The sequence below is a fragment of the Magnolia sinica genome, chromosome 11 (genome assembly GCF_029962835.1).
Source record: "Magnolia sinica isolate HGM2019 chromosome 11, MsV1, whole genome shotgun sequence".
Lineage (NCBI taxonomy): Eukaryota > Viridiplantae > Streptophyta > Magnoliopsida > Magnoliales > Magnoliaceae > Magnolia > Magnolia sinica.
Genome location: NC_080583.1, coordinates 19,450,002 through 19,471,456, shown reverse-complemented (window position 1 = coordinate 19,471,456; position 21,455 = coordinate 19,450,002). Strand labels below are relative to the sequence as shown.

General features: G+C 39.6%; 2 protein-coding genes across 3 annotated transcripts in view; one reads left to right on the top strand and one right to left on the bottom strand.

The window, feature by feature from the left end:
* Nucleotides 1-21,455, top strand: part of LOC131218898 (protein pleiotropic regulatory locus 1-like) — a 151,676-nt gene that overhangs the window by 19,699 nt on the left and 110,522 nt on the right. For both annotated transcript variants that reach the window (XM_058213776.1, XM_058213775.1), the window contains exons 4-7: nt 14,894-14,975; nt 15,104-15,172; nt 16,851-16,938; nt 18,638-18,730. In XM_058213776.1, the coding sequence (XP_058069759.1) occupies nt 14,894-14,975; nt 15,104-15,172; nt 16,851-16,938; nt 18,638-18,730 (332 nt within the window). The remainder of the gene's footprint in view (nt 1-14,893; nt 14,976-15,103; nt 15,173-16,850; nt 16,939-18,637; nt 18,731-21,455) is intronic.
* On the bottom strand, nt 6,128-7,152 carry LOC131218899 (uncharacterized). Its single transcript, XM_058213777.1, has 3 exons — nt 6,985-7,152; nt 6,715-6,845; nt 6,128-6,592 (listed from the first exon to the last, which is right to left on the bottom strand). The coding sequence occupies exons 1-3, from the start codon at nt 7,136-7,138 to the stop codon at nt 6,143-6,145; spliced, it is 735 nt and encodes a 244-aa protein (XP_058069760.1). The 5' UTR covers nt 7,139-7,152; the 3' UTR covers nt 6,128-6,142.

The following is a 21,455-nucleotide window of genomic DNA, read 5'->3' as shown; positions in this document are numbered from 1 at the left end:
AGGGTGCTTCCTTGTGAGAAAGCCATCGGAGCATCCTCCTTCGAGGACCTGTATCGCACTTGTGTAGCTCCTCGGGTCCCCTCCTGAGAAGAAATCATCTTTAGGGCTACGAATAAGCGCCTTCTTTGATATAAGAAAGTCAGGGTGACTTCACACGAGCGGGTTCCTGATACGTGTCACGTAATTAGAAGATTCCACACATGTCAGCTTACTATTCCCATGAGCCAACCATTTGAGAGATGTCTCTGCCGCATGCTTTCCTTGTGCGACTTTAGTGGCCTCTCCATCGGTAGAGTCACGATCATCAATGTGCCATGTGTCATAGCCTGAAGTGTCATCATCGTTCGATTCCATTGTTGCGAGAGATGAACTACTGATTGGCATTAAATCCTTTTCTTTTCAACACCCGTCCACCCCAAGCATCTCTTATGGCCATTAGTCCCCTTCCGCTTCTCGAGCTATACACGTGTCTTTCGAAACCGCCAAAAAGGCATTAGCTTTGACACAATCCGGCTTGCTTGGGCGAGGGTCGGGGTTCGAACCAGTCTAAAAAAGGAGGTTCGAGGAGTAACTTATCCCAATTTGTGCTCCTACAACCCACCCATCGCTACGTGTCGTCATCCGCTGCCTTCCATCTCCACTACCATATGCCTGCCAATCCGATTAGCGCATGCAATGTTTCGGCTTTCTCGAGTTCTAGCGGAGCATTGCTCCTGTAGTTCGTCACCAGCGCCTGGCCGAAAATCATGGCTTCCCGCTCCCACTCGTCTCCTGCATCTTTCAGAAGTTCCGCCAACAAAACTATATTCCTTTTGCCGCCACCTGCTACACCCGCATCACCACCTTTCTATCTTCGATGGTCGTCGTCACTGAATCCGGATTTCCTTGTTCTTTCTTCTTTCTTATATGAACTCTGGCCACCCCCACTTCCTCCCCATTCTCCGTCATCGGATCTAACATCACTTCACCCAAACAGGAGGCAACAACAATGTAGAAATCCATAAAGCATAGTTCAAGAGGGATCCCCCGGATGAAGAACCAAGCCTCGTCATATTCGAACATTGAATGTTCCTCCCAACGTCGAATATGCACAATGTGGCAGTCTTTATGAAGAGCTCATGCCATGATTAGAAGGTCCACCCTCACCTCCGGCCGCAATCTAATCCAGACCTCATTAAAACCTATCGGTTTGAGCGAATATGATTCTGACATCAACTTGCATGACTCAATGAGCCGTTCCCTGATCTGAGTGATGTTTGCCCCTTCATTTATAATGGCAATCATTGAGTGGCTTAGAGGTTCCCAAGACTTGGAAATCACCTCCTGATCGATGTGGACTACCCGTTCCCTCCCATCGCTCTCGACCACGACCATCTTTTCTTCAACTATGTGCTTTTTTATTGCTCCCTTTGGGTTGCTGTTAGGGGCTCGAACTGGGGTGGAATTTCCCACAACTGCTTCTTTAAATGGACCAACTCTCATATTCAACGAGGGTTGCGATAACATCAGTTGTTTCTATGCAGCTTCCGAGGCCTATAGCAATGATGCCGAGCTCTCTGTTCCTGAGAGAGGCTTGCTTTCCCTATTGTTAAGTTCAAGACCCAATCGTGCCGTCTATACGAATAACTTCCTTCCTCCAATGCTCTCCATGCAACATCTTTACGACTTTAGCAAGCTCCTCCGAGCTCATCCGAACAAATGCAAATCCCCTAGCTGCCCCGTATATCTATCACTTGGTAGCACCACATCCATTATTGCTCCGGCTTCGCCAAACACCCTAGAGAAGTTGATGGGAAGCCAACCCTTCTAGTAACCTTTGATGAAGAGGGTAGGGTGCTAGGCCAGTAAAGGTTTCCTAACTGTCTAGCTCACGCGGTCGAGCTTCCTATTTGTAACCAACTTTTAGGGGCCTCCATCCTTGTTGCCTTCTTGATGGGGACATCAAAAGACCTACTCGGGTGTACCATAGACGAAGATGACCACCCACATCAGCGTAACTTTCTTTGTGGATTGGAGACAAGTTCCAGATGGGGCATGTCGGGCCTTTTTGAAGACCCCACATGCATTGGACGTGCATTAGGAAGCAAGGTATTCCGTATCGGTAACGGTGGCCGTAACAGTCACCATCGTTATCGATACGGGTATCGGCTGTAACGGCCGATACGGGGTCGTAACGACTGCTACAATCACCGTAACGGTTGAAAATTTTATTTTGCCCAAAAAATTCTGAAAAAATATTTAGAAAATCAAGAATAGTGTAAATATTCCAAATATGTATTCATTTTTTGTTTCGAACATGTTTATGGTAGTGTAACGGTACACTCTTTGGTGGGAGTGTTGTATCAGGCTGTCTAGTGAATTTGTGAACATGATTATGTGTATCTAATGTTTACACATCACAATCAAGCATTAAAACTAAAAATAGGAAAAATTGCATAAATATTACTTTTTCAATTTTTTGAAAAAAAAAAAGGGGCCATTGGAGCTTCTATTCGCTCAAATCACTTCAATTTATGATTTTAATATTAAAAACTACGCTCAAATCACTTCAATCTATGATTTTAATATTAAAAACTATAGTAAGAGTGGTCGAAATCTATTGCAAAATGATCTAGGAGAGTTTTTGGGATGAGAAAAGTTAAAAAAAAGAGGGGGGGGGGGGTGGCCGTTACGGGGGTAACGGTCATTATGCCTTGTAACGACCTTTACGGCCGATACGGTCCCAAAAAATTAACTGTCCTGTTTCACCCCTGTATCACATAACAGTCATGGCCGTTACCTATACGTATCGGCCTTTACGGGCGTATCGTAACAGATACGGAACACATTGTCAGGAAGACCCTACTTTGGGATGATGCTTGCTTAGGAGACCATTTTAGTTATAAGGTTTCTATTTCGTGTCGATATGACTGTTGGATCTTGTCGATCAGGCCATCGGGCCACTAAATTTTCCTGATCTGGGCCCCTTGGACTTTAATATTGCTTTCTTTATGTTTTTTGTTATTTTTATGATTTATTTGATGGTTGAGATTGATAATAAATATTTTAGTTTTTCTTATTTTGGATTGTGGGCCACTTCACTTAAGTGAGTGGCATAGTTGTAATTATGCTGAATTTTTAATTATAAAGCCACCGGGGGGGGGGGGTTCAAACCCTAGTGGTGTTAATGAGAAGAAAGAAAAAAGGGAGAAGCTCTCTTGAGTAAATGAATTTTCCTCATTGTATTTTAAGGTTTTTTAGGGTTTGTGAGAAACCCTCCCTTCCAATTGAATTGTGGAAGGGTAGAAGCTTGTTTGGTGGTGGATTCCCCAAGGTACATCCTTCCTCTTCCTCTTCTTCGAAGGATATTTTTCTTCTTACATTCTTCCTCTCTTTTCTTCGAAAGGTATTCTTCTTCTGTTATTTTCCTCTTTTCCTTTCCATTACAACCTTCTAAACCTTAGATCCTTTGAATCCCTAAAACCCCATTCCTAAATTTCCATCCATGAATCTAAGACCCTAATCAAAATCTGAATTTGTTTTTATTTTTATTTTTGTGAAACTTTCCCTAAACCAGAATTTTGCTTGCATCATTATCTATCCAAGTGGTTGTTGCACTACCCATGCTAGATTGGAAGTCCCTACTTCCAAGCGGGCCACCTTTGAACTAGTCTATATTTTCATGCACCGCGTATGTGAAAACCTAGGATCTTCATGTTATAAATGTGAATTTCTGAATATATTATGAGGACATGCTTGATTTTATATGTTGATTGCTGAAATTAATATGTAATCGATCTCCCATCTTTCATCCTAGGATAGTACATTAAATCAACTTCGAGGACCTCGGGCTGAACATTACTAAGGAATCCTAGAAGCTCAGAAATCTCGTTTATCTCATCTTCTAACAAGTTCCTTCTGCAAGGCGGGGCCCATACCACCGATCCCTCAACGATAGAGAAACAATCTGCCACTATAATCGACCTATCTGGAGCAAGGTGGGCAATCATTGTGAAGAGATGTTGGAGTGTATGAACACCACACCAACGATCGGTTCGGAAACGAATACTGTTACCCCTTTCAAGCTTGAAGAGAATCCCCCTCCTCACTAAGTGCTTAGTATTAGCCACTTCTTTCCAAATTGTTGACGCTCGATACATTGAGGAGTTTCTTACGAACCACCCGCCTTCTTGAGTGCCATACTTGCCAGCTATCACCTGTCTCTAAAGCCTTCCTTCCTCCCTGAATCGCCAAACCCATTTCCTAAGGAGGGTAGTATTCATAACCCACAACGGTTTATTGCCAACCCCTCCCTCTTTAACTGGTTTGTACATGTCATCCCACCTAAGTAGATGGAACTAGGGGTGTACATGAACCAAGCTAGCTCGGTTAGCTCGCTCGACTCGACTCGAAAATGAGTTCGAGCTGGCCCCAGCTCGACTTGACTCGGATTGAACCCAACTCGAATCGAATTCGAATCAAACCAGTTCGGTGACTCGGTTACTTTGATATTGATGTTGCTCACCAAGTGTTTGATGAAATGACTCTATGAAGTATGGCTGGTGGCAAGGAAGGTATGTATATAAAACAAATACCCTTTTTTTCTTGATTTTTATGTTGCTTAGAAGGTGTTTGATAAAATATCTGTAAAACCACTGCTGCTGTTTTACATACAGTGAGATTTTGAAGGTGCAGTCCATGTGTTTGTGAAAATGCTGCACAAGCGAACTCGGCTCGATCTTGGCTCGAACTGGCCCGAGATGCTGACCAAACCGAGCTGAGCTGGCCAGTCAGGCTCGAGGACCGAGCCGAGCCGAGTTCGAGTTGGGTTCAGCTATTGGCCGAGCCGAGTTGAGCTGAGGCCAGCTCGACTCGGTTCGACTTGGTGTACACCCCTATATGGAACTTCCTTTTATTGCATGCTCCTTCCCATAAGAAATTCCTTCTCAAAATTTCCAACTTATCCACCACTGATTTGGGGCATTTGAATAGAGTTAAGAAGTAAACGGGCATATTGGAAAATGCCGACTTAAAAAGGGTTAGCCGCCTCCCTGAAGATAAGTAGCGACACTTCCCCGAGGCGAACTTTCTCTCAATTCTTTCTATTACTCTATCCAAAGGTGCTTAACAAGCTTTCCAATGCATACCGACAATCCTAGGAATAATGTGGGGAAGGAACTTGTCTAGGCTATCTTACACCCAAAGATGCCAGCGAAGTGGTCAAGATCATCCCCACTAACGTGCACTCCATGCATGATGAGGGCATGCAAGCACCTTTTAGAGTTTATCAGAGGAGTGCTGCCCCACTTTATTTATGGCTAGGTGATCATTATATGGAGCCTAGTGGGCCCAATTTAAGTTCCTAGCCAAGTTGAAGACTCCACATGCATGATCATGCACGTTTGAAGACCCCACACTGGGAAGATGCATGTGGGCTGCTTAGTTGAGAGGTTGTCAAATAGCATATGGGATCCTGTGCGATTGCATATGCGTGTGCGCATATGCGATCTCACAATCGCATATGCGGTCGCATATATATATATTTTTCCGCATTTTTTCAAAAAATTTAAAAAAAATCAGAAAAATCAGAAAAAATTCAAAAAAAATCAGAAAAATCAAAATAAATTATTATATGTCATTGGGACATGAAATACATTTAATTTAAGTTAAAAAAATAAAACCATACTCCATACATGATACATGCATCATACATTTACAATTTAGTAATTTACAAATTACAATATAGTTAACTTCTTAAATGATCTTAACATTAACAATTAACATTTTAGTTAGTACTAGTAGTTACATACTCACATTTAACAAATAACAATAACAAATATGAAATACGAAATATCAAATATCCATATTCAACATGCAACACTACATGCTCATGATAGTGATACAAATACAATACATAATATATCAAGTTATCAATGATTCAATATCAAGTTATCAACAAACAATCGACAACATCAGCACACTTAGACTTATGAGACAAGACAACCATTAAACAAAATTAAGCAGTTATGAATTTATTATTTATCTAATCATTAATCAATAATCATGATATACATTGATCTAGCATCCATTGTGGCACATCACCACCAAGTCCACCACCACCACCACCACCATCATCATCATTCGAGTCTTCTCCTTCTTCCACTTACACTTCTTCTCCTTCCGTTTCTTCGTCATCTGTACGTACTAATACTTCATCAACATCCAATGGTGGATGATCTTCAATTTGATCATTATTATCACATTCTCCTTTTCCAATCTCCTTAATCTCATCAACGGGTTGACGGCTACTACTCGCCCCCCGGCTTCTCCTCGTCCTTCGCCTTCGAGTGGTACTACTACCTTCACCAGGTGTCGATCCATATGCGGCATCTTCAACTTGTGCCCATGTCAGATCCTCTCCAGCAAATACCGGGTCCTCCGTCTCTACGAGCCACTCGTTATCTGCATCCAACTCATCTAAACAGATAGGGTCAAAGAAGCCGGGCTTTTCTTTCCTACTTTGGAATCGTTCTCGCAATTTTTGATTGTATTGAACGAAAACCAAGTCGTTGAGCTTTTTTTGCTCAAGGCGATTCCTTTTCTTGGTATGAATCTGCAAGAAAGAAAGCGCATTTGGCATTAGCTATTTAGGTAATTAATTTAGCTTAGGCTACTAAAAAATTAAAGTTTACAAAAAAACAAAACAATTACTAAACAGTCTAAACTTTTACTTACCGACTCGAACGTGCTCCAATTGCGCTCGCAACCACTGGCAGAACACGTGAGTCCAAGAATCTTCATAGCCAGCTTCTTTAGAGCTGGATCCTTCCTGTTCGGGTCCACTCCATAGGCAGCCCACCAGTCAGCTGAGAAAAACAGTTTAAGTATAGGTTAGAATCGTTAGATCTCTTAGAGACACTTTGTAGAAAAACTTTTTGTAAGAGTTCAGTACACAGTTGACATGCCTACACTAACATAGTAACATTCATTCATAGAAGTACTTACTGGGTAATTTCATTGTCCGATGTCTTATTACGATATCCCTTAAGATTATCCCTTCACTTTTTATGTAGAAGTCCAACAAAGTTGAGATCTTGTCCTGTTCTCCTCTATCTGGAATCATTCTTTCCAAGACATCAATAAATCCAACCATATGCATAGTTAGTGCTTCTGCTGGATCAGTAGAAGCGAATAAACAGACTAAGTTAAGGATGTAAGCAGCCGAATACAATGAGGATGACATTTGGCTGCCATATCTTCTATCTATAATATCTAAAATTGGCCTGTAATCACGGTCTCTATAGTTAAAATGGTCCATGATCTTATTTTTCGCCCTCTCCATCGCATCATATATGTAGCCCATTGCGGGCTTCTCATCCTCGTCCACCAATTGCAACATACAGACTAAGGGCTCGGATGATTTTAGCGCCTTTATCACCTGAGTCTAAAAACTTTGAGAAAGAATTGTTTGTTGAACTTGTTTCCCGTCATCCTTCTTTGACCAAGGCCCACTTGTAAAATCGGCCAACACTACAAAGCTTCTAAGTTCTGATTTCTTTGCATGTAGCCTTTGTAGTATTAAAAAGGCTATAGCGAAACGGGTGACTGCTGGACGTAACAAGTTACCCCCAATTTGTTTTCTCATTCGACTGAGAAGAAGGGTGTGTTTGTACATAAAGACCGTGATTTTTCTAGCCCTTGCAATCACGATTATAAATAATCGACCTATAGCTTCTAACATAAGATCAATACAATGGGCCGCATAGGGGGTCCAAAATAAATGTCGCCTCTTCTCCATAAGAAGACGACCGGCCATTACATACGAGGCTGCATTATCTGTAATTACTTGTACAATGTAGTCCTCATCTATTTCTTCAACTACACTATCTAGTAAGTTAAACAAATATTTTCCTGTGTGTGAATGGCCCGACGCGTCCACTGACTTCAAGAACATTGTCCCAGCTGGACAATTTGCCAAAAAGTTAATGAGAGATTGACTGGATCTATCAGTCCATCCATCGACCATTAGTGAACAACCATATATTTTCCATGATTCCCTATATTCAGCTATGAAGGATTGTGTATATTCAACTTCAGTTTTTAGGCATGTCTCCCTCATTTCATGATATGAAGGAGGTTTAAGCCCAGGTCCAAATTGACCTATAGCCTCAATCATTACCTTGAAGCTTTTCGATTTAATGGCGTTGAAAGCAACGCCGGTTTGGTAAAACCACTTAGCAATATATTGAATTGTGGTTTTCCTATCTTTTTGTTTATACCGGTTTTCTAAAGTTGTTTGAGCCGGCCCTTTCCCTCTACCCCTTTAGTCGACCACATCCTCGGGGTGTGGTCTACACCATCTATCTATGGGCCCATGCCCTCGGGCTCTTTTCGATGGTTGTACTTGTGGTCTAGACCGGCCTGTTGAAGTAGGGGGAGTGGGACTAGCTTCATCTACATTAACTACATTTATATTTTCATATGCATCTTGTTCCATATATTCCTCCTGACGTAGGGCATTATCGCATTTCTTTCTTGATTGTTTTTCCATATACTCCACGATCTCCTTTCGGATTTCTGGAGTAATTTTGTCGCATGCTTTTGCATTTGACCCCGGTAAATGTGCAAGGTGTTGCTTGTGCCTTGCAATGCCACCGGAACTCACAAACCCACATAACTCACATACTATGTGAGTCTTTTCGGTAGCACTACGGTAGTGCCCATACTTCCAACCCGGGTCATTCGACTTGGGCTTCAAAGAGGAAGATTGGGAAGAAGACATTATGATGGTGGATAGTGGTAGTGTGTGTGTATTATTAGCACTAAAAAGTAACTAGCTAGCTACTAACTAGAAACTAGAAAGTAAACTACAAATAAAAAGAAAAGTAAAGTAAGAGACTAAGAAGTATAAGAAGAAGAACTAAGAAGTAAGAAAGAAGTAGATCTAAGAGACTAAGAGAGTAAGTACGAGTAAAGACTAAAGAGCCTAAAGAGATGGGACTTGGGGGGGAGAGAGAGAGAGTTACACTTACACACACAGTTACACACTTACACTTGTAGAAACTAGAAAGGGAGAAGAAGAGGGAGAGAGAGAGTTGAGTTACACTTACACACTTACACTTGTAGAAAGGGAGAATAAGAGGGAAAAGAAAATGAGAAAAAGAGAGAGAGTTGAGTTACACACTTACACTTGTAGAAAGAGAAGGGGGAGAGAGAGAGAGAGAGAGAGAGAGAGAGAGAGAGAGAGAGATTTACACACAAATAAAAGTAAAATTACAAATGTAACAACTAACAAATCTAAAAGAGGTTCCCAACTTCAAATCTTGTTGTAACTTGTAGTCTTGTACTTGTAATCTTGAAATCTTGTTGTAACTTGTTGTAAGTTGTAACTTGTACTTGTAAGTTGTAAGTTGTAACTTGTAAGATGTAACTTGTAGTCCTGTAATGTAAGTTGTAACTTGTCACTTGTAAGTTGTAAGCTGTAACTTCAAACTTGTAAGTTATAACAACTAACAATTAACAAAGTAAGTAAGTAACAACTAACAAATCAATTAACAAACAAAATATATTTATATAAAAAATGATAGAAAGAAGTTGTTAGAAACTTAGAATTAGAAACTTAGAAGTCAGAACTTAGAAAACTTAGTGGATGGAGATTGGAGAGGACTAGAGGAGTGAGGAGTCTCTTGACTCTTGTCTTGACTCTTGATCTTGAATCTTGAATATGGATGGTATGAATGATGTATCATGTATTATGTATCATGTATCTTGGATTCTTGAATCTTGATTCTTGTTATACCCTCTTGATTCTTGAAAGTTGAAAGAAAAGAAAAGAAATATGGAAATGGAATATGGATGGAGAGGAGTGGATGGAATGTAGAATGTACATTGTAAAATGTAAAGTGCTTAGTAAGAGAGGATGTAGCAAGAGAATAGAGAATAGAGAGAGAGTTTGAGCTTTTTTTGTAAGTAGGAATGCTTAGAATGCATATATATGGAGTAAAAATCCGGATTTCAAAAAAAAAAAGTCAAAAAAGGTCAGAAATCTGACCGTTGGCCAGTATGCGATCGCATATGCTGGCACATGTGGCATACGCGATCACATATGTGCAAGGATCGCATATGCCACCGCCACATATGTGATCGGGCCAAATATATGCGCATATGCGATCGCATATTCGCATATGCGACCGCACATGACAACAATGGTATTGAAATATTGGATCGATTAGATATATCTATCGGACCATTGGATTTCGCATCGGACTGTTGGATTTCACATGATGTGCCATCTTGACCGTTGGACCATTTTGATCGTTGGGTCGTCTTGATCATGGACTCATATTGGACTCTAGTTTTAGTAATTTTGTTTAGTTAGTTTGATTATTTTGGCTTATTTTATGATTTAGTTGATATTAGGGTTGTTTTCGACATTAAATAGTATTAAGGGTGTTTTTGTAAAAACTTTCTAAATAGAGCATATAAGGCTTGGACGTGTAAAGTCCAGGGATTATTGGCTATTGAATGAAATTTTCTTCTTGCTTTATTTTGGAGCAAAATTCCTCCTTTGTTGGAGTTTGGTGTGAAGCCATGGAGTAATTCCAACTATCTTCTCTCTCTCTCTCTCTCTCTCTCTCTCTCTCTCTCTCTGTCTCTCTTTTTCATTCTCTTAAATGTATTTTTTTTTTTCACTCTTCTTCCCTCTCTCTATTTTTTTTTTCCCCAACCCAAATCCCATCCCCACCATCCCCAAACCCTTTAAACCTCAACCGTACAGACCCCCCTGTTCGTACGGCCGTACGGCCATACCCATTCCCTCATTCTTTCCCTCTTTTTGGTCCTTGATCGTTCCCCTTTAAAAACTAAAAGCCTAACCCTAGAACCTAGAATTCCAAACCGTAATCTCCCAAATTCCATAAGCCTAGAATTCCAAACCCTAATCTCCTAAATTCCGTAAACCTTAAATCTCCAAACCCTAATTCTTTCCAACCCTAACAAAGCGCAAGTGAATCCTCAGATTTAGATCGAATCCTATGCTAGATGGAAGTTCTACCTTCCATTGGGCTGTTTCCGATCGATAATCTTAAGATCCATTTACGAGATTGTGATGTGGCCTTGAATTTGAGCATAGTTGATTACTTGATTTATTTAGATTTGTGATATATTGGCAATATTTTATATTTTGATTTACTCAAATAATCTGTTTATTAATTCATTCACATCATTATAGTTTAGATTATCCATCGTGCATCAAAGCATTTTTGATTTGGCCACATTAATCTTCAAATCCGAAATGGCTTCAAAATAGACCAGAATTTTCCGAAGATTATTTACCAACATTTCCTTAGCTTCGCAAAAGAGAAGCAAATCATCTACATACTAAAGGTGGGATATTTGGATGTTGGCCCCTTGAATATCAAATCCTTTGAACATCCTATTCTTAACCCCTTTGGCAAGCATACCACTGATGGCCTTCCCCATAATTAATGGAGCACTCCAGGCCCATCAACTCTCTCCAGCCCTTGGGAACCTTCTTGGTCTTCAACTTTTGGCGAGATTGGTGTTGTTGTTTTGCCTTGGCTTGCACAAAATGGTAAAAATTGTAAACATCCTCATCCCTTGTTCCATATGACATACCCACCATACCCCTACTTTGACCAGGATGTCTTTAATCCACTGGAATTGCTCCTCTGTTATCGCCTCGTTGCTTGACCGTTCCCTCGAATTTGGTTGCCCGATGAATTCACATATGGTAGACGAGACACTAGCAACCCTTTCAGCGCAGAGCGGAGTAACAATTATTGCATCTTCGAGCAGGGCCTTGTCCAGCGGTTGAGCTTCCACTAGCATCCCTCCAAGATCTGTCTCGGCATAGTCCCACAACTCAACGTCCCCCACAGACCTAACCTTTAGAGAACCATCCGAATAAAAAACCAATTCTAATCCAAGTTGGTGAAGATCGTGTCCTCGTGGAGAGGCCACCAGGGCCACCTCCTCGAAGGAGTCACATTGAACTAACTGTTGTTGAGAACCCCCCTGAGAAGAGATTGCCTTGAGAGCTTGAATGGTCTTCTTTTATATAGCCGCTTCAGGCTTGAGTCGAGCGAGTGAAAGCCTTTCGCATGGGCGAAATACTTAAAAGATAATGTGCGTGTGAAGTTATATTTTACATGGGCCAAGCGTTCGAGATTTACTGCCGCACACTCTCCATAGGAATGGCTATCCGAGAGACGTGTGCCAACATCCAGAGAATCTTCATCGTCTGAATCCATTGTAGCGACAAATGAACGGTCAATCACCATTATACCTCTTTCAAATCGACGCGTGTCATCCCGAAGCAAATCAACATGACACATGTCCCCTTCTTCCTTACCCCAACGCCACGTGTCATTCGAAGCTTTCGCATAGGCAATATGCTTGGCGCATTCGATATGGTTCAGGGACAGGTCGAGATCCGAAGCAAGATTGAAAAGGCGGTTCGGGGAGCACTCATCTCTTGGAGCACCCGCAGCACTAGAGAGGCCACACATCGATCCCTGCTTCTCTCCGTGTTCACCCTCCATCTTCACCAACTACCTCTTGCCAATCAAAGTAGTACACGTATTGTTCTGAATGTCTGGAATTCCTGCGGAACATCGAATATGTGCTTTGTCACCCCTATTGTCCCAGATTCCATGGTTTCCTAGCCTTTCCCTTGCCTCTTGCAATCTCCAATAAGCTCCTCAATGAAGCTGAATGCCTTTTGCCAGCTCTCGGTAAACCTACATCTCCACCTCTCTCTTTGATAATTAGCGACACAATTTCTGGGTCTCGTTGCTCCTTCTTTCTTATGCGAACTCTAGCCACCCCCACTTCCTCGCCATTTTCCGTCATCGGATCTAATGGTGGCACTTCACCTATGCAAGAAGCAACAAACATAGAAATCTGAAAAGCACAACTCAATCGGGATCCCCCAAATGAAGAACCATGCCTTGTTGTATCCAAATATTGAATGTTCCTCCTATCTTCGAATATGAAGAATGGGTCTGTCCTCATGAAGCACTCTTGCTATGAGTAGGAGATCAACCCTAATCTCCAACTGCAAACTCATCAAGACCTCGTTGAAGCCGAATGGTTTGAGCGTATACATTTCCGGCAACAACCTGCAGGTTTCATCAATCCAGTCCCTAATTTGTGTAATATTTGCCCCATCTTTTGTAATGGCAGCCACCGAATGGCTTAGGGATTCCCAGGACTTGGATTAGGAATATAATTATGAAAGTTTAAAAAAAAAAAAAAAATCTAAACTAATTCCTTGTTTTCAGTCCTATAGTTGCCAAAATTGCATTCGATATACTTTGTTTTAGTTTGACTAACTTTGAAACCTTTAGATTTTAGAGCATCCTTGTCTCATCATTAAAAAAAAAATGTCATCTACAAACAAAAAACACCATGGGAGCTCTTCTTGTTAATGCCTCGTTAACTCGTTAATAACCAATGCAAAAAGATACATGCTCAATGTCGATCCTTGGTGTAAGCCTACAGTAATTGGAAACTCACTTGTCTTTCCACTAATGGTCCTCACATTTGTTAGTGCTCCCTCACACATATATAATCATATCAATATATCCTCTTGAAACTCTTTTCTTTCCCAACACCCCCCAAATCAACTCTCTAGGTACCCTATTGTGTGCTTTTTCTAAGTCAATAAAGGCCATGTGGAGATCCTTCCTCCTCTCCCTATATCTCTCCATCAATTATCTAAATAGGAGAATAGATTCAGTGGTAGACCTCCCTGGTATGATACCAAACTGATTTTCTGATATTTGTCTCATGCCTTAGCCTTTGCTCAATCACTCTCCCAAGGTCCATGGTATGTTTCATACGTTTAATCATAAAAAAGTTAGTGAGGGTCTATGTGTTTCTTTTACTCTTATAAATAGGTACCGTAGTACTTTTCCTTCATTCATCTGGCAGTTTCTTCAACCTTACAATCTTGTTGAACACCTTTGTCAACCAAAATAACCCAATATCTCTCATACACTTTCAAAACTCTATTGGTATACCATTTGGTTTGAGGGCTTTTCCTATTTTCATCGTTCTTAAAGCTTTTTTCACTTTAGATATCCTAATTCTCTACTCAAGTATCTATGGTCTTCAATGTCATTTGAATTTATGGTTCCTTCTATCCCCATGTCTCTCAGTGGTTCGCATTTAACAAGTTTGGAAAATAGCTTCTATTTCATTGATCGCACTGGGCTTGACTAATACCCTCCAATCATTGCTCTTAATGCATCTAACATGATACTCTGTCTCTCTCAATTTGCAAGTTTGAAGACGTCTTTCTCACCTCTTGTCTCCAATCTATTGTAAAGATCATCATAAACCTTAAGAATGTCATATTATCCGGGTTCATGGTTGAAGTTATGGCAAAAATTTGACATCATCTTGCAACCTGATGCCACCTTCCTTTATCCAGGCTTGGGACTCCCATGGATGCTATGTGATAGACCATTACATAGGTTGACTCCAATAAACTGCTATCTAATAGTCTATCACATGGATTGATTACAATCAACTATTTGTGGGCACTTGTTTGTTGAAATGACTGATTGAATATTTTTCATTTCTTTCCAATAGATGTCGACCAATCTGATAGTCGGATAATCAAATGTGTAATTTTTTTTTTTTTTTTTTAAATGTGCAAAGGTGATACTAGCTTGTGGGTAACTATCACCATAATGCATTTTTAGATGTCCACAAATACCTAGGTCCTTGTTCTATCCTTGTCACCGTATTCTTGCATGCATGTCTTAATGAATTCCTATGATCCTATGAAGACTCAAGTTTTCATGTCATATTCACTGTGTGTTTAGAAGGTCAATTTATTGTCACCTTTTTTAACCTGGTCATGCATCATGTTTATTCTTTCTAGGTAGCCAAGATTCTAGAGATGCACAAAAAGCAGAGGGTCGGAATGCTATTATTGTTGCTCCGACTATGCAGCCAAAAGCATCGTATGCTTGCTATTCTTTCCTGTTGCAACTCGTTTTACTGTAAATTTATTATTGGGATGGACCATGTAAACATGCTCCACATTGTTGTGTATCCAATTGGAATGTTGGCTTAGTTGTATTTTTGCCAGAAATGATGCAGGTGTGCCAGGTAAAAGTGCCACTGGGCCTATAGTGTCTGTTCCTGGAACATCTGAAAGGTATTAACTTTTTGCATTTTCTATGCTTTTTCCTTGGGGCCAATCAACTTCTTGCCTTTTCTATGCTTCCCTTGGGGTCCATTCATTGTGTAAAATGCAAAGATTTGTTTGTGTTTGAACTCCATTATTCAATCAAATTCTGTAAGCTTACTTGCCTAGCAACTACTTCCATGGATATTTCCTGCTTCTTGAATGCTTAGAACTAGGCTTGTTATACTGACGTTTATTGGAAAGAAAAAGTCATATGAAATGGTTAGGTCCTGGAATGTTGGGAAAAAAAGAAATCATAATTATGCTATGAATACTTTCCTTTTTTTTTTTTTTTTTTTTAAAGTACAAAAAAGACACAAAATAACACTAATAATTATTATTTGATTGTACATGACATCACTCGATACATGACAAAAACTCATTACAAATTAGCGTGTTGAAAAAAGTGAAAGAAATCATAACGATGTTATGATGTTATGATGCTTTACCAACAAAATAGCACACTTTTTAGGAGGCTGTCATATGGTTCCTTTGGGAAAAAAGAAATAACCAATGTTTTAGGAACCGCAGTGGGCCTGTAGAGGGTGTTTAAAAGTCTAAGTCGATTGTAATGGGGTGGGTTTTAGTCTTAAAGGTTCTAGGCGAGATTTCTTCCTTCTCGGTCTGATTTGTAGTTCCTTTTGGCTTCAGCCTTCATTAATAAAATTCTCATCTTTTAAATATATATATATATATATATATATATATATATATATATATATATATATATTTATAGTAATCCACGTGTCTTTTTATTTTTCATAAAGTTATCCAATTATCATCACTCGATAAATGATTATAAATCATTACAAGTTAGAACAATGTTGCCACTAACATGCTTTCATGCTTATATCTCCTGCAAAATGGCAAGAAAGTCATTAGGTAAAATTTTTCTGGGGTGATACTGTGACATCCAGTGGTGGTTTGCTGCCAAGGGAACCCGCAGCCAGACCATCATTTCCTGTACTTCTCTCTCCCTCTCAGTCGAATCTGAATCACCCGCATTTAAGGCATGTTCGCGAGGATCTATTTCAGTCCCAAAACTTGGTTTTGGCCCTTCGGGCTTGGTATGACTGAGTGGTATTGATTGATTGAACCAATCAGGAGTTAAACATTAGGAAACTTGAGATGGTGCAGTTGTTGCATTTCTTAAATTTCTTGAGATAATAGGAATTTCCATTTATGGCAATTGGCATGGTTTTGATTCAGTTTGGTTGAAGCAACCCAGCAGATCTCCTCTTCTTTTAGGCTTGTGACCACGTTTAAGGTTCTTGTTGTAGCATTCATTTGAATCACATCCCAGGTGAATGCAGAAAGAAATAGATCATGTTGGTTATCAAAATCCATGCTAACGACTATTATGTAAATATAAATGGTTTGAGCATACACTTTTTAGTCTTGTACTTCTACTTTGTTGATTCCAAACTCAGTGGTAGCAACTAAACATGGGGGTACCTTCTCTACTTTGTAGATTGGCAACTCTAGTTTGTAAAATTCAAATTAGGTTTTTCAATTTCTGGTTGGTTGTTACTTAATTACAACAGCATCAGTTCACTTTATTGTTTTTTTAGGCAATATAACAATGCATTCTTAGAAAAGAGTTGGTCTTCTAGTAGTTTCCTCTCACTTTTCTTTCATTGTTTGCTAGGCATCAATCATCGACCGCTGCTATTATTGAAAGGATTCCAAGCAAATGGCCTCGTCCAGTTTGGCATGCACCATGGAAGAACTATCGGGTATTACAGAAGAGTGTTTTAGTTGTTTGATACATTAGTTCTATACTATACAAGGTGTCCTGTATCCGTTACGATACGGCCGTATCGGCCGATACATAACGGTAACGGCTGACATCGTTATGCGATTTTGTGACCGTAACGGCTGTTACGGGCCTAAAGAAAATAGGAAAAAAAGAAAGAAAAAAAAAACCTTTTTTTTTCCTCTCTTTTCATCTTCTTCTTCTCCTTCATCTTCTTCTTCTCCTCCTCCTTCTTCTTCCTCTTCTTCTTCTCGGATTGCCGCGGTTGCGGCCGCTGCTGCGGATTCTTCTTCTTCTTCTTCTCTCTCTCTCTTCTTTCCCTCTTTTCTTTTCAGTTTCCCTCCCTCTCTCTTCTTTTTCATTTTCGGCAACAAAAACGGAATGGATTGTGTGGCTGTTTCACAGCCATGCACTTAATTTTTTTTTTTTTAAATTTTGTGTTCTGCGGTGCACGCTGAACAGTGCATGTGCACTGTTTTGTTACACGGGTCCACTGTAATGTTTATTTTCCATCTAACCTGTTAATTGGGTCACACTGATGTGGATGAAGGGAAAACACACATGTCAGCTTGATCTAAAACTTTTGTAGCCCCCAATAAATTTTTAATGGTGGACGTTTAATTATTGTTGTTCTTATGGTGCGGTCCACCTGAGCTTTGGATCTACCTCATTTTTGGGCTCATGCCCTAAAATTATTTGGCAAAATGGATGGACGGTGTGGATATAACACATTCATCACGGTGGGGCCCAAAAAACTTTGACACTCGTGTGCTACACTTCACAATCCGAGTCCCGCCTAATTCGGGCCCTTAAAAAATTGTACACGAGACATGTATTAACTTAAAATTTACCAATTGAATTATGAACTGTATTTGCTAACTCACAATGCCAAAATCAAATTGTTTGAATAATTTTAATTGTTTATTTGTGGACGCTTATTTTTTAAAATAAGGCCTTTTGATTTTTTTCATGATTCACTATCCAATAAATGTCCACCAATTCATAAGTGGGATAATGCCAATAAATTGCATGAATTTGAGGTTGATTTGGGGCATGGATTGGTCCTCCAAGTCAGCCCCAAATTGGCAACGTCATCTACCTGAATTTAATTTCATTTTTTTAAAGAACTATTAGGAGAAATGATATCAAATTGTTAAGTATATAAATTATATATTTAGAAAATTAAATATATGAATTTTGTAGTCAAATTCAGGTTATCTGGTTCATAAATTCATCAGACAGTCCGATACAACTTCTCACCAAAGAGTAGTCCGTTACACCACCATAAACATGTTCCAATTTATAAATGAATGCATATTTAGAATGCTTAGAATATTCCGGATTTAATCCATATTTTTTCATATTTTTTTGGCAAAAAAAAAATAAAAAATGCACCGTTACGGGCCGTTATGCCCCTGTATCGTCGTTACACCCCCGTATCCGTATCGGTATTGGAGCCACCGTTACGCCAACCGATACCGATACAGGATACCTTGAATTACTATATGCATGGCGGTTGAATAATTCTTCTGTTGATCATCAGCTGCTTTTCATTTTGTGTTGACTTACACATCTTTCATCTTTTGGGTTATTTATTTAATCTGCCAATGTTTAAAGAAAACATATTTAATCTGCCAACAATAATTGATATCTGATCTTCTTTCTTTAATCTTTTGTAGGTTATTAGTGGCCATTTGGGATGGGTGAGGTCCATTGCATTTGATCCAAGCAATACATGGTTTTGTACTGGGTCTGCAGACCGCACCATAAAGGTTTTTAAGCTCTTAAGTACAATACCTTAGAAGATAGTGCTTTAGTTGTTTGTGTACCATTGCTGATAGTGCTTTAGTTGTTTGTGTACCATTGCTGAATTAAAATTGAAACCAAGTTCTACTTTTGATTCATCTTCTTTCGTTAAAAATATTTTGCAAGGATTAGAGAACAAGTGTATGTGTTTTTAGATCAAGTAGTGCTATCAAGTGATTGGGTTTGTTGGTATACATGATTTTTTGGAACACGTGTTGGGTTAGTTAAAGTTAAACGTTCTTCCCTTGTGTATTTTATTTTGCCTACATTAATGGATATCAAGAATGCAGCCAACACTAGTCTTTTGTCTCCATTTGAGTCGATTGAACTTTCATATTATATCGACTAAGCTCAATGGAACAAATTACTTGCAGTGGGCCACATCGGTAGAGAGGTTTTCCTTACGAGAAAAATAAAATTAAAGTATCTGACTTCTTCCAAGCCTAAAGAAAGTTCAATAGAATATGAAGATGGGTGGCTGAGGATGCTCGAATTAGAGTGTTGTTTTGGAACAATATGGAGCCTCACATTAATCTAATGTTATCTTTTTTCAAGACAACAAAGGAAGCTTGGGAATAATATAAGAGAGGTGTTTGGGGAAATGAATTTAATTTCGATCTATGAGTAACAGAATATTTTCTCTCTTTAACATGGAGATAAGGGCATTAAAGAGTGTTATTTAGCCCTGTGGGGCATGTGGGGAGAATTGAACGTATACCAGCCACTGTCTACTGATTATGAGATATGAGACGGTAGAGAGAAGTTCTGTGTTGCTAAATTCCTCTTTGCTCTTCATCTTGAGTTCGAGCCTTGCTGAGCTCAGTTCCTTAAAGGCTGTGAGATCCCATCTATAGCTGAGGCATTCACTTCTGTTTAGTCTTTGGTTAATGTACAAAGTTCACCTTCGTCAGGTCATTCTACATTTGTTTTTGCATCCGGTATAGGATATGGGTGAAGTTTGGTGGCAGTCATTGTTGCGGTGGCCGTTTTGGTGGTAGAGATTCATAAGGAGGTTGCTTTAGATGTGGAAATAATTTAGGAGGATGTCATATAGATTTTGGCGGTAGCTGCAGTCGTGATCCTGGTAATTGGCTGTGCATTCATTGTGGTCTTAGTAATTATATAGCTGACGTGCTGGGACCTTATTGGTAACCCTACTTGGGTGAACGAGGTTCGCTCTTTTGATGATGACATCGAGGGTTATGTCTACAGGCCTATCTCCTCGTTTTCTAAGCCCAACACTGTAGGTGATACAATTACACTGTCTGAGGAATATGTCGGACTTCCGAAGGATCTTTCCACTCATGCACCATCATTCACAACTACTCTCTCACAGTCAGGTATTGTGTCTTTCATTGTTTGATAGTGTTCCCTGGGTTAATTATTCGGGAGCTTCCAATCGTATGACCGGTAGCCATAGTGTATCGTCTCAGTTAGTATAGTCGTAATCCATTTCTTCTGTTATATTAGTAGATAGTATTTCAATCTCCTTCGGTTCCCTTTGAGTTTATTGCCAATGAGTAAGCTAACCAAATCCTTAAATTGTTCTATCACATTTTGTTCTTCTCATTGTGAATCCCTGGACCTAAAGTCAAGGAGAATGATTGGTGGATGGCATGAAATATATGGACTATGTTATCTTTATTCATCAATGGCATTCCTGGCGTGGTCATCCCTCCTTAAGTAGTTTCAATAATCTCTATTGTTATTGGCTTATCACATTTGTCTATATTAGAGTGTGAGGCTTGTGAGTTGAGTAAGCTCCATAGAGTATCATTTCTTCCTCATGTGGACAAGAGAAGTGATAAATCTCTGTAGTTAGTACATTTTGATATTTGGGGTCCAGTTCATATTATTGGTTTATCTGTTTTCAAGTACTTTGTTATTTTTATGGATGATTAGTCTCATATGAAATGGCTATATTCAATGAAAGATTGCTCAGAAGTGTTTTCTTGTCTTAAAGAATTTCGTATGGAAGCAAACACTCAATTCAATTCCAAGGTTTGTGTTCTATGTTTAGATAATGCTAGGGAATATTTATCTCATGAGTTCAACTCATATCTTTCACCTCATGGCATTATTTAGCAAATTTCATGTGCACACACACCACAACAAAATGTAGTATCTGACGAATGTAAGAACCCTCATTTACTTGAGGTTGCTAGAGCATTGTTGTTGAATATGAAGGTTTTGAAAATATTTTGGGTGATGTGGTTTTAACTACATGCTACCGAATAAGTCTGATGGCTTCATTGGTCCTAGACAGAAAGTCGCCTCTATCTTTATTGGGGGCTTTATAAGATCCCAATGAAGGTTTGGCTTTGTGTGGAGCATGGACTTGTGAGTTCTTCTTCCCAAAATTTGGATTGGGATGTGATGGCTCTTGATGTTGGCATCTCTGTGCATAAATATGATTTAATTGGGATCATTTCGAAGTCGGCACTTGAAGTTGTAGTGCCAGCTTCTAGTTTGTCTTTTGCTCTTTGATAGCTGTGATAGTAGCTAAAGTACGGGTCCCTGAAGCTACTGTGAGTGCTAGAAATATTGTTAACGGAGAAAGAAATTAAAGAGGCTGATCCATCATTGAATTGGAAGAAAAACCTAAGATATATTTTTAGTAGAATGGCAATCTTTCTAGAAAGGTGACACGATGAGAGACCCTAAGATGGTGAGTAGCACGATCATAAGCCC